The sequence below is a fragment of the Brienomyrus brachyistius genome, chromosome 6 (genome assembly GCF_023856365.1).
Source record: "Brienomyrus brachyistius isolate T26 chromosome 6, BBRACH_0.4, whole genome shotgun sequence".
NCBI classification, from domain to species: Eukaryota; Metazoa; Chordata; class Actinopteri; order Osteoglossiformes; family Mormyridae; genus Brienomyrus; species Brienomyrus brachyistius.
The window spans coordinates 12,217,368-12,232,940 of NC_064538.1; the positions used below are offsets into that span (position 1 = coordinate 12,217,368).

The 15,573-nt window shown below is 43.2% G+C and overlaps 1 protein-coding gene across 2 annotated transcripts; it reads right to left on the reverse strand.

Annotated features, from left to right (window-relative positions):
• Positions 1–598: 598 nt before the first annotated feature.
• Positions 599–14,852, reverse strand: abcd1 (ATP-binding cassette, sub-family D (ALD), member 1). Of its 2 annotated transcripts, XM_049016701.1 has the most exons (11): positions 14,353–14,852; positions 12,800–13,812; positions 9,012–9,192; positions 8,269–8,411; positions 7,692–7,860; positions 7,051–7,145; positions 4,052–4,197; positions 3,503–3,648; positions 2,700–2,784; positions 2,425–2,550; positions 599–2,054 (listed from the first exon to the last, which is right to left on the reverse strand). In XM_049016701.1, the coding sequence occupies exons 2-11, from the start codon at positions 13,736–13,738 to the stop codon at positions 1,829–1,831; spliced, it is 2,256 nt and encodes a 751-aa protein (XP_048872658.1). In that variant the 5' UTR covers positions 13,739–13,812; positions 14,353–14,852; the 3' UTR covers positions 599–1,828. The 2 variants fall into 2 exon arrangements, with proteins under 2 accessions (XP_048872658.1, XP_048872657.1); XM_049016700.1 differs by having other exon boundaries at positions 12,800–14,852.
• Positions 14,853–15,573: the final 721 nt, after the last annotated feature.

Below are 15,573 nucleotides of genomic sequence, written 5' to 3' on the forward strand. Positions count from 1 at the left end.
GAGATGTTACTGTAATTACCAAGTGCATTGCTTATCGCCATCTATGAACCACAGATGGAAGTGTTTTCCAAAATAAAACAGCCACTGTTATCCTTTCGCCGCGAAGCGGTACCGGTCCACGGCCCGGAGGTTGGAGACGCCTGGTCTACAGTATCAGAGCAAATTACGAATTCCCCGCTGTAGCAACCGTGAGCTTTAGTGGGTAGGGGGATAAATAAATAAATAAACACCAGGCAGCCATTGTAAAGAGGACTCTATCACGAAGCAATATGGCTATTTCTTGCTTAGCCGGATAACTTGTCAGATTTAAGGTAGTCTGGGCTAGTTAAGCATGATAGTTAATTTACACTGGTGCACCTTGAAGAGGGGCATCAGAGGTTCATGGATATCATGACAGACTCAGAGACTGAAAATACCAAACCAAGCAAGGGGCCCGGATGTCTAGCTACTCCCCTGACCTTAAATCCTACAAGTTATCCAGTTAAGCAAGACATCCAGTTTCATGACACAGGCCTCAGGTTTCTGAATGAAGGCAAAACAGGAACTTACTGTAGTAGGTGCCTAAGCTGCAAACTTATGTAGCAAAGAAAAATGAATGTACATTTATACATTTTATATTTATTTAACATTTGAAGTACGGATGACCAAACAGTAAATGCATTTGTATTCAACTTTAGGGAAACCTTCATATTAGAATCAGATTAAGAAAATAAACAGGTAAAAAAATTTCTGTTCTGGTGTTAAAGGATCTGAATACAAAACCTAGATAAGCAAACACACAAAGACCACCAATATCACCGTTGCCGAGTTACTACAATTATGCCTGTGGTTTGATAAAAATAATAATAATAATCAAAATCTGACATGCACCCATTTAGTGCATCAGGGCAAATTCCCTTTTTGCATTAAAATGGATGGTACGCTCACACCCCTTTTTTACATACAACTTTGGTATGTGAAGTTTACCACAGTGTTTTCTATAAGACCCAGCTGAGTAATTACTATACGTTATAAGGTGCATCTTATAAGATTTGAATTAAGTGCCAAAAACACAAAAGTTGGAAAAAAATAAAATTTCAAAAGGTGCATAAGCCACGACGGTAAAATTTTTCAAATTTTAGAAGCAGAACACACGATTCCTTTATAGCACACTACACTGTTTTGTGTGTTTAAACTATAGTTACGTAAATATGTTACAGTAAGTATAACAGTACTTTGTGTGTAAAATAAGGTTTTGGTAAATGTGCTCAGCTTCTTATTCATAGACTCGGTGGAAGAAGCTTTAAAAAGTGCTGTACAAGTTCTATATATGACACAATAACATTGTAAGTTGATTACAAAACACTAAGAAATTGAAATTTGTTTCTGGCCATTAAAAAAAAAAAATCAAAGCAGGTAAACAGTGTCTTTCAAAGGTTGAAATTTCAAAAAGGAAAAAAAGAAGTTTGTTAAAAAATCACAAATTAAACAACCTACAGCAATCTTCAGCTGAGATTGCATGGTGACAGCTCCCCAATTTTGGCATGTAAAGCAGACCAACACCTCCAGAGCCTTCCCTGTGCCATGGATGCAGGGGATGCTTCCTAAAGGGTGAGATCACAGGCTTCTTCACACAGGACTTGTGTCCTTATTGTGTAGACTCACCACTTGCACTCAGATGCCCCTTTCAGAAAGTCTCCATATTACATCTCCATTCAATGTGCGTTTTTTGTACACGACTGTCCAGCTGTCCCTCTGCTGCATCTCAGACTCCAGTCCCCCTCCCTCACACCTCTTTCGATCTCACAGCTTTCGACTTTCACCCAGAGCTCCAGATCTCCACCTCCCCCTACTCCTCCTCCACCACATCCGGCTCTACTGCTCCCTGCAGCATGCTGTCCTCGCCCAGCATGCGGCACAGCTCCGCCAGGCGCTGCTGCATCTTGGGAATCCCCGACAGCTGAGTCTCTAGCCGCAATTTCTCGTCCTGAAGGGACAGGCGTGTCGAGGCGTCCAGTCTCTCGAAGCGCCACCCCCCCTCTCCGTCGAACTGCAGCAGATGAGTGTGGTACTTCCTGAGAAAAGGGACAGAACACTGCATTTTGCCAAGACTGCCAGCATCTCTGAATGGGATTGCACATCTGGCCACAGCAGGGCGCCACAGTCCTCTCATCTGGATCCCGCATTATGACTTTTTAAGCAGCATTTCTTGGCCTACTTGCCCCATTTATGATTGTAGTTCCATAGCAACCACTTCTGCCCCCTGTAAAACTGAGTGAATGATTATACATAAAGGCCCCAGCTCATGCATACACTTATTGCAAAAACATATGCAATACTGCTAAACACAAAAAACACACTTAAACATCTTACAGTTATAGATATGAATAAACCCTAAGGGCAGTTTATAAGTGAACATAAATGATAACATAACGGCACACTAACCAGAGTGAGGGTCGATGAGTGATTGAGAGGAGTGCTATACCAGCATCCTTTGCTGCCTCAAAGATTTTCCCTTCAACATCTATGCTCACAGCACTGGTACATTCATCAAGGAGTGCATACTTAGGCCTGTGGTGAAGAATTATAAACCATGACACAATACCCTTTCATGTAATCTATCAAACCAACTCCATCTTACAAGATGGAAGACCACTTTTTTTGATGAAAGGGACGATGATTAAAAATACTCAAGCAGGAAAGTACTCATGTTTATTTACTTGTGGTAGAACATTCGAGCCATGCCAATGCGTTGCTTCTCGCCCCCAGAAAGCACATCCTTCCAGTCGCTCTCTGCATCCCAACCTGCAAACACACAGTTCTAAGCCGGGCAGGACACCATCGGACAGCTACATTCACTGCAGTCCAGCCTCCGAAACTCAGTGTGGGAAGAGTGGGAACGCAGCGATTCTTTGGCTGAAGCCATCTTAAACCTTGTCCCTTTCCCACTCTTTCTGCATACCACTGACCCTGACATCCCTTCCTACTTTTCCAAATCCTCATCTCTTATTCTATATACTTTTCAAATTTGTTAGTATCAAAACCACAGGGTAGTGTGCGATGCAGTGGGTTAGGTATCCATGCCCATACACAGAAGGTTGTGAGTTTATATCCCATTGCCAGCAGAGTAATCACATCAATATTGGGTCCTTGAGCGAGGTTCTTGACACCAAGTGCTCCAGGGTAACTACAGCCCCAAAATTCCTCTTACGCTGCATTAGACCATGGGTTCCCAAACCTTTTAGCCCACCACTCCCAAAATAATAGTGCCAAATAATCACAGCCCCCATTTTTCTGACTGAAAGGGAAGATTAGCAATTGAGGTTACCCTGAAATGGAACATTTTTTCACATTTTCTATTATTTTATAAAGATATTCTGGAAATGTTCTCACCATCCCCCACCCCACCCCCCACCAGTGTCTCAACTCCAACCTTCGGAGCTCCTTCTTTAGGGAACAGCATCTGCTAAATAAATAAATGCAAAGATCCCCAACAGAGCTGACCTCACAGGCCTCATCTTACCCCCTTCTCTTTCAAGGATGTAGCGCAGGTTGACGGTGTTGAGGATATCCTCTAGATGCATGTCAGTGAAGCCACGCTGGGTCATCTCCTCTTGGGTGTCTGGGTAGATCACCTGATCCCGCAGAGTGCCCACCGACATGTAGGGCCTACTCGGGTCAAGGAGACCAGGTGGTGTGCAGCAAGATCACAAAAAGAGGAGGAGTAATGCCTGATTATTAGGCAACAGGGTATACAAATGGTGCCCAGCAACTAGCCTTAATTTGGGTATTTGTATGCATTGTCAGCTGCTCGTACTTCTTGAATGAGGCATTCAGCTCATTTTACAGTAGCCACCAGAAGTACAAGTTTCTCTGCCTGTCAGTTGTCTCTCGGTACAGACTGAGATTGTGATGAACAAGCAAGCAACTACAGTGCTCACTTTTAGCTAAAAGCAAAGCAGGCTGAATGTGCCATTCCTGTGCTTTTGTTGCTTCCATTGCGAGAACTTGGAAGCACCACACTGCCCCTCACAGGCCTCCCTTCTCAAGGTGTACGGCAAGGGACTCCTACCTTTGGGGAATGTAAAACATCTTATCGGGGGGCGGCTTGCACAGCACCCCTCTGTATACAGGCCACAGGCCACTGAGGATGCGGAAGAGAGAGCTCTTGCCGCAGCCGTTCGGTCCTGTGATCAGGAGATGCATGCCTTCTTCTACCTAAGGAGGAAGAATGAGGATGCATGGAAGATGAACATCTTCATTAGAGAACCAGATTAGCCCATACACACATACCGGTTACAGGATTTTGTTACTTTTAAGGCAATGAAAACCAGAATATTTTGTTTTTCGGTAGATGTTGATCAGTTTGGCGTTTCTGTGGGCTTGGAGACATCGTCTTTTTCTCAGGGAAAAGCTGTCAAATGCCCTTCATTAGAGAATCATACACTGTAAACAAGTGATGTAGGCTGGACATTGTGAAATGGTTTCTGGGTGTTAATAGCCATAATGCCAGTTAGACTAATTGGTGTGTGACTCAGTGATCCATACCCAAGTCCAGATGGTCAGGGGTTTCAAACCTGGGGTCAACAGAGTAACCAAACCACCTCTTAGCCCCAACTACTTCAGGCATACTGGTTGCACACTGACCCCGTTCATTAATCCTAAGTTTTCCTCACCATGTTACTTTAATATCTACTAAATACCTTGGACTATAAGGGGTCCATGCCAAGGTACAAGGCTGAAAAAAAAAAAAACAGATATTAAGCGATCCAAAATCGCACACTACCAGCAAATGAAGTGAGACACTTCAAAAGCAATTTCCCTACACAAGCTTGTGTGTGACATTAAAATAAAACCCTAACCCTAACATATCCATTAGGTGGCAGTGATATTTCTTTGTTGGAATTGTGAGAGAAAACATTTCCTGTGTGTTGTACTAGAGAGAATACAAAAGTTAGGCATTACAGTTATTACGGTGTATTTCATTTAACAAGTGATTTAAAAACAAGAACAACTACAGCCACTAATGTTGAACATTTTACTGCAGTCTTCCCATTGAAACCACTTTACAACAAGGTTCCCTTTTACCACTTGTAAATGGTAGTAACTCATAAATACTAATAAAAAGAAAACTGTTATAACTTGTTTAAAATAGTCTATTAATAATTTACAAAGTGTTACAACGTAATTAATAACCAGATTATAAATCATTCATAAACTCTTTATATGGGTAGTCTTATTGGAAAGTGGCACTACTATCTCTGAAACTGTGAGGACAGTGTTACCAACAGGTGCTGTATGGATCCCAAGAGCAGCAGTGATGAAGGCAGTGCATACTACAGATTTCATTGTACATGCTGAGGTACTAATCATCAGCTGGTGCATAAAACACCGGGCAGGCATTCGAGAGGAGGGGAGCGGGGTGCTTGGAGTTTAGACTCAACTGATAAGAGGCAGCAAGTTCAAATTTCACTTGAAGCACTGATTTTTTGCTCATTCAATTGTAATTAAATTGATTTACACACTTTCCCTATGATTTAGGTGTAGCAATTAATAATTAAATTGTTAATGCCCATTTATGCATGTATTTCACATTTTTCCCCTATTATGGCTCAGACTGCACAAGTAATTTAAGGATGGTCCAATTATAGTTAAAAATTAAACCCACACTATTCCAACCGATAACCAGTTCGTGGAAGACTTTTTTAAAGAAATATAAGCTTGCTGATGGAGTACCTCTCGGCCCCATTGCAGCTGTGATACCACTAGTTAAACACGTATTACATCAGCACAGCATTACAATGGTACAGCACTGCCAGCCTTACAAAAAGAGCTACTAAGGGATGCTGTGATGGGATACAGAGTGACGTCGAGGAGAAGCATTCACTACAGTGACGGGCACATCCTATTTATCAGAACTGGCTTGGCTATATATCAGAACTGCCTTTTCACCAGTTTAAATATTCTTAAAAAAAAATAAAATTAAATCAAGGACAGTAAATGTAACCCATTATGTAATCACGATCAACATTTATTAGTGCTGTAGGTGTATTTTAACATCTGACAACCTCTGTATTAGACTAACATATTTAGTTGCTAGTTATATGGATATATAAAAAAAAATAGAAAATATATATGTCACTTCAGTAAGGTGCTAAATATTGCAGCCATTCCACAGTGCACTGTCTGCTGTCGTGGTGCCAGCTGGTTAGCTGGCAAGAGGCATGGAGCCAGGGCTCATTCTGCCAATGCTGTGTAGAGCCATTGTTAAAGGTTATGGGAATAAAGCTGACTGGATTGTGTCACAGCACTTCACATGACACAGCGAAGGTGCATGTTAGAGCTCTGATCTGCTTGGGCATGGGCTAGAACTACACACAGCTCCATCGGCCCACGATTTCATGAGCTGCACCAACTGGACACCCAAGAGTAGCACACAACCAGCATTCCTCTTTCCCAAGGCGGGTCATACGCAAGCACATGATGCATTTCCCACACATTCACGGCACAGATTTATTTCCAATGGCTACTCTTCGGAAATCTTTCATTAACATCCATCTCTAGACCCAAAAGGCCTCAGTGAACATTGTTTGCAACATACTTGCATATTTAAGAGAGTTTTAGTGGAGTAAAGCAAAGTACCATTAAAAAAAGCACCTGCCATACAGGCATGCTCTCTAAGCAGGGTTACAATGACCCAGGAGGTAGTAACCTTGGACTGTGAACACTACAATATCTAAGCAAACTATCAGGGCAAATGAAGGTTCACAGCATGGGGTGAGAGAGCAACTCAACAGAGGTTTCCTGTGACACTAGCAGCAGACCTGCGCAGTTCACAGGTAGACAGGGGAAGACTGCTATCTGGATGACGAGGCAGGCAAGTACCATGCAAGGGCCCTAAGCAGAAACCTTGGGCCTGCCCTGAAACCGTACGCTTGCCGATGTGGGTTATCAGCAAGGTCACAGTGAACCAAAAACAACCCCTGTTTGCGCACACAGCTGAACAAAGGACAAAGGGAGGAGCCAAATGGGGAGTCATCACTCGCAAAGCAAGACAGGATGGCTTCTTACTTTGATGTTTAGGCTGGACACAACAACATCTCCTGTTGGTGTGATGATGGGGAGGTTCTCGCAGCTGATGCCCTGCTCCACATCAATCACCTGCCCTATACCGACAAACACCAAAATAAAGGTCAGAGGTCAAGTACACCACCCCCAGCTTGCACTCTCAGTTACTTGTCAGTACCATAAAAAAAAAAAAAAAAAACTGATAAAGGGAAGTCATGTAACGCGTACCTTTAATTAACCACAAATCTGCTAAAAGCATCAACTTTTAGCAGTTTAATCAGGGAGAACGAGATGTCTGCAAGGTACAATATCAGCCCAGTTTTGAAGCTGAAGCTGCTATTCTGCTACTTAATGAAGCACTTTAAATGGATGAATGGATGGATGAATATTTGAAAGATATACTACAACAAAGGTGAGGTGTCAATATGGGGAAACTTTTGCTAAAAAGTTGTCTACGCATTTAACTTTCTACATATGCAAAGGATTCTGAACTAATTAAGTAAGCTTAGAAACTGTAAAAAGACTGGATGTAAATTCTGAAGCAAACAGGCAGATCCTGAGCAGAAGTGTCACACTGTACGACTCCCCCCGACACACAGAGCGAGACAAATGAGATGGAGTTGGGTTGTTTTATTTATTTTTACCCCGGATGTCCACTGGGCCCTCCATCCTCATGCCGTGCTGCACCAGCTGCTTGGCTCCCGCCTGGAATCCGTCCTCTCCACCAGAGCGCCGGTAAACGCCCATGCGCACATCCTCGAATACGGAGAACATCTCGTAGACCCGTGCTGTGTAGCCCGCCAGCTCCGTCACCTGAGGAAAGGTCACCAGGTCACCACACCGCTGCTCATAAACCAGCCAGCGGGTCACAACAGAACTTTTAACACCAGTCTAGCACTTCAATCTGCTAGGTACGTAAATAACAAAAATAAAGGCATCGATTAATGGACTGAAGCAGGCAGCCATGCAAAAATTTATAAAATAATTCCGTTACATTCAAATTGGCAAACATGGTAATGAGGCTCATATGACACACTTAGGTTACAGTAACTCTAAACATAATTAAAACCAAAAAGGATTATTTTGGACATTTGAAGGATGTCACATTGTCTCTACTAGATTTGCTGAGCTTGACCACCCCCAGCTGCTGCAACAGGCTGCCTGCCCCCCATGGTGCTGCATGTCACAGTCCCTGTGACCTCTGACCCTGCACTGACCCACCTCCTTGTAAGAGCTCATTATCCGCTCCACTGCATCAGCTCCCGCGTTGAGCAGGTTGCGTGCCGTCGTGAAGGCTTCAGTGCGTTCGCTCACCAGCTCCTCCTCCTTCATCACCATGGCAGCCTGCTTCACGTCCTCTGAGTCTGGGACAGCACACAATACGCCAAAAACGCAAATATGACACAAGTTTACTCCACTAAATCTCAAAAAAATTGTGCAGTACAGTGAATAAGTGCATGGATGTTATAATATGGGATATACTGCAGCAAAGTCTCCTTAGCAACAGTCCTAGAAACGGGTGGCATGTTAGAAACTCATAGGAGGCCACAGAGGCCTGCTTAGCTACGCAAAGGCAGGAGGGCATGGTGGCAAGGCCTCTCCTGTTGTTTAGTGACTGCTTCTGCTTTACATCCTACTGCGAGGTCCTGAGTGGCTGAAGCGTGAGCCGCATACTAAACCCTGCCCTCAAAGGCCTGCGACACAGCTCTGGTCTACAACAACGGAGATGTTTGAGGCACCCAGTCCCATGTTTTCCTAACGGGCCTTTAAGATAACCCTGCACACTGATTATTACACGCAGTGGATTCCGAAGTGAGGAGGATCACATAAATGAGAATTCATTTGGAAAAAGCAAGATACAGGGGGGAAGAGAAGGATAAAAGGAGGGGGTGAATGAAATGAAGACCCAAAACTGTAAAGCGGTTTTCATTTACGGCATTACACTGGGGGAGGGTAGAACTTACCATACTTGGAATAGCCGGTGGCGGTAATGATGGGCACAGCCACCATGACAAGGCCTGAGGCACTCCACACGTACTTCATGAGGAACTGCTCCAGCATGACGTACCACAGCCTTTTGAAGAGGATGAGGTTGATCTGCGAGGACAGAGCCTGATAGCTGCGCTGCAACTGGGACATCTCCACCTGGGACATAGAGGCACCACCACCATCATCATCATCATCATCATCTACTCTCACGCTGGCTGGCTGGCTCACTCTCAGTCTCCCTCAGACTTTGCTTTTCGGTTTTGCATTCAAAACCGAGGAAAGATCAAAGAAGTTTTTTACAGCACATGCTGGTTAATAACTGAACTCCCCCCCCCCCACTCCTGCCAACGCTTCTCAAAAGATAACATGCATACTTATAAACAGATAGTCGAACCATATCATGTTCTAAGAGTTGCTGACTTTTTCATCAGCTCGGTGCTTGTCTGCCTTATCAGAAGTGCTGGAGCTGGATAGAGCTCAGGCTCATTAGCTGATTCTAATCTGATTATCACAGATGTAGTACATGAAGGACATGCTGCATTTTGTATTTTTGCCTAAACAGCTGTGAACAACAGATTCTCTGCAGCTCCTACTTTCTTCCACTGAAAGTTGAAGACAGTATGTGACTAAAAATTACCCTGTGGAGAGCGAGGGGGGCAATGGAAACACATGACAAAGTCTCATGACAGAGGCTGTCAATGTTATTTCTTACTTTTAAACTGGTCACTCCTACAAACCTACACCCCAGTGTCTACTTTTTTGGAAAGATTTTGCAATAGCTTGTATTCACTTCTTTCATAACTCTGATCTGAAACCTAGTTTAGCTAGGCAGCTCGCTCTGTTCTAACAGGCAACATGTCTGCCCTGAAGAAGACCTACGTCAATCTTTGGGTTGCTCCGCCTGCATGAGTGAAGCAGCAGCAGCACCATTACGTGTCAAAACTCCAGCTTCACTTTCCTCAGGCAATATCTAGTCACATGCCGGCAAGACTAATACAGCCAGCTCTTTTGCATCCCTCAGGCTTTTGTTCCTGTGTCACATGACTGCCACCCCCACCCAAGCTGTCGACTACTGCCGGACCGCTTTCCTGCCAGTTGACAGTTTTCATATGCGTAACTCCCACCCCCCCACCCCCAACCACAACAGCCGCAGGGCATATCTGCTGGTGTTTGCTGCACTGACTAGCCAAAGCTCTCTCTTCTGTCATATAAAAATAAAATACAGGTATCAACAATGCCTTAAAACAAGGTCAATTATACTGTGCCAGTTACTCCTCCTACGGGGCAGCTATTAATTAGAATACCTCATAGACAGACATTCATTATTTGGAAGAAACATTAATTCTTTCATATTAAAGTAGTTTCATTCTTCATGGGCTACTGACAAAGTCTGTATTTTTTTAATTACCCATTACCTTATTACTTTCCCCATTCCAAGACCAGGTAAAACACTTAAAAAGACAAGCAAACTTTTCCAAACTTTGTGCATGTGTTCTTTACATTAGAACATACATTGACCCTAGTGCCGTCTTACTGTAAAACATAAAAATTTTATAACCACCAATGGAGACATCTGAAAATGTAGATCGAGCAAATAATCACACATTTCAGAACAGAACAAACAGGCAAAACAAGGGAAAGTCGAGTACAGTAGATTAGATTAGTACCAAGACAAACTGTTATTCAGTAGTGTCTCAAAGCTTCGTTCTTTCCAAGTCAGGATATCCAAGATTAAATCTTTGGGTAATGGGTTTTAAACCTCACTCTGTTTTTTGTTCTCTACAACATTTTGGTGCAGAACTGAAAAACTTAAATTTTGAACAAAAACAAAACATTTAAGTTTATAGTTTCTGGGCTCAGTCCAATTTACATCATTCAATGCTGGGCTCTTTGTGAGATCTGAATTTTCATACTGATTATGTTTACTTTTACCTAAAATCTGAATATGGAAAACACTACATCAACATCCAACATGCCTCAAGCAAAACCTTGGAAATGTGCATAAAAAATAAATAGATACAAAATTGAGACATGCTTCTACCTTCGGGTAATGTGTTACAACGAAGTTGAAGAATAGACTAGAGCAATTAACTGGGAACTTTCATGCCGCAATGTGGTTTACCGACTATTTCTGGGGAAAAACAAACCTTCGAACCTGAATAGCAGCTAAGAGTTCTCAGGTGTTAGACAATAAAATAAAGAAATGGTAAAAGTATAGTTGAAATGGGTGATAAGGAGAGTTATGTACATACTTTGGCAGCTGGTGAGAGGTGTCTGGATTTTGATAAACTTTGCGGTTTTGCTGGTCAGTCTCCTTTTAGCCAAACATCGTAATGGATTAATGATTCCATTCAATGGCTGGAGGTTTTATATCCTGACATTTATAACTACCTCATCGAGTCTCCAGGTAATGTCAATATCATGGAGAGTTATATGTAGCTGCCTTCTGAGTCTGTCCACATTGTTTATTTTACTACTGTTAATGTGCAGATCCTGTTTAAGAGTTCTGTGTAGCCTATTGTATACAATAATTCACAATTTAAAATGGCAATTATATAATGTAGATTACACATATTAGCTACCAATGATGAAGTGTTTGCTGCAGACATTTCCTATTGGGGTGCCATAGGTTTCCCTCAGGATCCTCCCTCCAAATAGCCTGAAGCCATAAAATTCATCTTTTGCCCTCCCTTTGCCTACTTAGTAGCAAGGAGAACCAAATAATTTGGTGCGTTTTACTAGTGACAGTGCAGGAAACAATGCAGCAACTTTTTTGCAAAAGTTGCAAATCTCTTTTACGACCAGTCAATTTTACAGCTATCTTTTCCTCTAGAAGGGGGCAAGTCTGCCAAAACTACTTCAAGTTGACATCACATTGCTCTAGTCTGTCAGACTATACACTTGCGGCAGCAGAACTGTAAACAAAACTGAATGCAAATTCAATATTAGCTTCCAAATTTATTAATTATAAATTATAAATTTATTGTATGCCTAAAGAGAATCAGGCAGTAGTAACGTTTTGGATATGTGCTATCAAGGTAAAACGCGAGGCAACTCACCTCACCAGAGTAATGCACATGGGAAGGAGCAGAAAAAAACACAATCTGAAAGAATTGTTTTTGAAGTCAAAACAATGACATATATTTCGTCACACTTAACTCCACTAGGGCAACATTCTGTACGTGAGCAAAAAGAGGTCATTCACATTATCTATCCAGCTATCCATCTATGCTTTTATCCTTGTCAAGATTATGGGAGGGTCTTCAGTATATCCCAGGCAGCACAGAGTACAAGGCTGAGGTACACCCTGAATGGGAAACCAGTTCATCAGAGGGCATACATACACACACACACACACACGCATGCACACGCATGCACACGCAAACTAACTAACATGTCTTTAGGCTGCAGAAGGAAACTTAAGCAAATTGGGGAGAACATGCCCACTCCACATCCATTCGGAACAACAGCCATCAACCTGTCTGCACAAAGACAAACATGTCTGTGCCAGCGGCAAAATGTCTTAACAGAGGTTAAAAAAAAGAAAGTAGGCTACCTTTTTAAATACTGTCGGGTAAAAACTGCATTTCGATCAAAATGTCTGTCAGAATTCACCCTGGTGTTGACCCCTGACCATGATAAATGTACACCTCACACATTTGGATCCTATGGTCCTCCACTATGTTCCTTATGTACCTTTTTGGCAATTTCAGTTGAAATGACTTTAATAAATCCCCCTTGTTCCTCCAGATGGAGTAATTACCTGGTGGCCGCCGTAGAAAGCGATCTCCTCTGAATTAGCAATGATGCGCGAGTGCATGTAGCGCAGGTCTCCTTTTCGCCGGGCCTCCTCGGCCACCAACTTGCCAAAACGTGGAGAGAAGGCTCGCAGCACCTTGGCTGTGAGTGCCACCACAATGCCTGCGATGACAGAAGGCCAAGTGGTGTTGGCTCCCTTGGACTCGGCAGTCCTCAGGAGGGTGTAGCAGGTCATCACCACATCAAGGATGGGTTTGGTGAGGTTGGAGTACAGGTGAGCAACACATCCAGCAAACATCACCACATCCTCCGTCAGGGACTGGTCGGGGTTAGCCAGACGACCATCCATATTACTAACCCGATAGTAGGTCTGGTTGCTGAAGTACAGCTGATAGGCATGAGTGACAAGTCGTGTGCGGAAGGCTAAAGTAAGCCGGCCTTCCAAGTATCGTATAGCGCTGTTGACAAACGTGGCGGGTATGGCAATCAGGAGCCATTTGGTCAGTTCCCACACAAAGGCATGAGGATCTTTCTGCACAATGGTCTTGACAATCTTTCCATCCAAGCTGGCGACGTAGATGGACAGGAAGGTACGGGAGACGAGGGCCACGGAGTGGAAGCCCAGTAAGCCCAACTCTTTGCATAAAAACCGAGGGAAGAGGATGCGAAGGAGCCGGACAAGCCTTTGAAAAAACTCACGGTTGACGGCCGGTGAACTGCTCTTCTTTTTCCCCCCCTTCTCTAAGATTTCTTGAGATCCCCTTTTGGGAACCTGCAGAAAAGAACCTTTGGTCTGCTTCCCAACCCCTCCTCTAAGTTTACTAGACAGGAAGGGGTACAGTTTTTTCAACCCATATGCAGCAACAAGTAAGAAAGCAGCTTTCTTCACAGCTGAGGTTTTCTTCAAATGAGGAGGAATCTTTGCATACATGACCAAGGACATGATAAAACCGTTGGCTCAGTTTTCTTAACACACCTGAGAACTGCAATGTCTTTTTCCACTTTGAAGATAGTAGCCTAGTAGAAATTAGTAGAAGTTAAAAGAAACATCTAATTTCTCCAGAACAATCTGTGGAGAGAAATCTAACCTCCAGGCGTTTTGAAAATACCCTAAATTCCAGCAAAAATGTAACCGTAGATACATAAATAGATTGATTAGATTCACATTAGTATGCTATGAAAAAATCTTTATAATACTAATTAAGTAGTTTTCCAGTCAGATACACGTGTGCTAAAAATATCTTTAATTTATTTCCATATTTTAGAGTGGGAAGATTTTCGCAACAAGCTACCGTCCCACTTTTCAGCCTTTTAGACTGAATGCACCAAACCATAAAATACACCTACTTCGTCCGCTTACTTGAATAACCAAATACTATTTAAAAAACATATTTTATATTCCCGGAAATATTTGCACAGCTTGACACAGTAAACACGCGAATTTACATTAAACTGGGAGTCAGTCTATAATTCAGTCATGAGTTAAAACTCAGTGACTCTACGGTTACGTGGCAGAAAACAAAGTGACAACAGCGTTGAAAACTGAGTAATACTTACGCGTCAATAAAGAAAAACAGGACTCACGCACTTCAGGAATAACAATAACGAGGAGAGGCTACCTGCCCACTCCCTGCTTCTGTCAGACAAAGTACACGGTCACCGGCAAGCTAATACAAAAGCTTCCAAAAGTCGATAGCTACTTAAATATAAGTACCAAAAGAGATCCAATCCCGAGTTCTTTTATGTCCGTTATCCATCGCCATAGAACTGACACAGTAATAAAAATCAAGAACTTCTAAGTGAGAAAATAACTGTCACTGGCAAAAAAAACAAAAAAAAAAGTCAGCTCTGGTGCTGCTAGGCGGCTAACCCAAACTCGGGTGCCGAGCTCCCGTGTCACTCGGGCGATGACCTTCCCGCCCCGCACTTCCCGAGTCCGCAGAGTTTCTCGCCGAACTGCGCGAGCGCCAGCTGTCCGACTACGGGCTGCGTCGAAGCGCGAGCGCCGCTGCTCCACGAGCCTCCTTCGCCTGCGGCATCGGTCCGCGTGAAGCACCTCGTAGGCATCCGTTTGCTGAAACGCCCCACAGCAAGTCCAACCCCCGCGGTTCCTCTTTAACGCAGAGCGAAAGGTAGGAAGTCCTCCAGAGGTCCCATAATTCCACCAACTGCTGTCAGCGTGGAGCGAGACCGGATCGGCTGCGGTCTATAATGTCTTCTGTCTATATTGGACGCCTGTTGCACCGCGTTTCTCGTTTATGGACAGCAAAAGCGAGGGCCGCGAGGGTTTTGTTTTTGTACCTGCTCGCTCGGTTTATTATATTAATTATTATTGTCGTATTAAATAATTGTTAATACTCCTAGTAGCATGGCAATTCGACTCCTTTTCTGGCCTTTCATATATGGTTGGGAATATTTTAGGCTAACTACACTATCAATTACGTTTCATGTATTAAGTATCTAAGCAGCCAAAGAACTGAAGCTATAGATTATGGCTTTATAGATTATGATTCGGTCGTTAACATTTTTCTGGGCGCTTTATAATTCAGCTATAGCTTTTTCACTTTGCGACCAATGTGCCTTACTCGATGCAACGTTTGTAAATGGAGACGAATAACCCCTTAAAACTGGAAAAGTAAACGAATATAAGGGCAAGTTAAGCTTTGTATTTCAGAGGCCGGCAAAGGTAAAGAAGTGGGAGGGAAGTAGTGCAAGCTGCCTGGTGAGCGCCACCTAGTGTTTTCAGGCCACTATCGCAACGATCCTCCAGGTTCACTC

What these genes read in the sequence shown, in the direction of transcription:
- abcd1 (XM_049016701.1), bottom strand. Translation starts at nt 13,738, where the DNA reads ATGTCCTTGGTCATGTATGCAAAGATTCCTCCTCATTTGAAGAAAACC. An exon ending in TAATGAGCTCTTACAAGGAG is followed by an intron (nt 7,861 to 8,268) that starts GTGGGTCAGTGC and finishes ACCTTTCCTCAG; the next exon opens with GTGACGGAGCTGGCGGGCTA. An exon ending in ACTCATCGACCCTCACTCTG is followed by an intron (nt 2,055 to 2,424) that starts GTTAGTGTGCCG and finishes CCCTTTTCTCAG; the next exon opens with GAAGTACCACACTCATCTGC.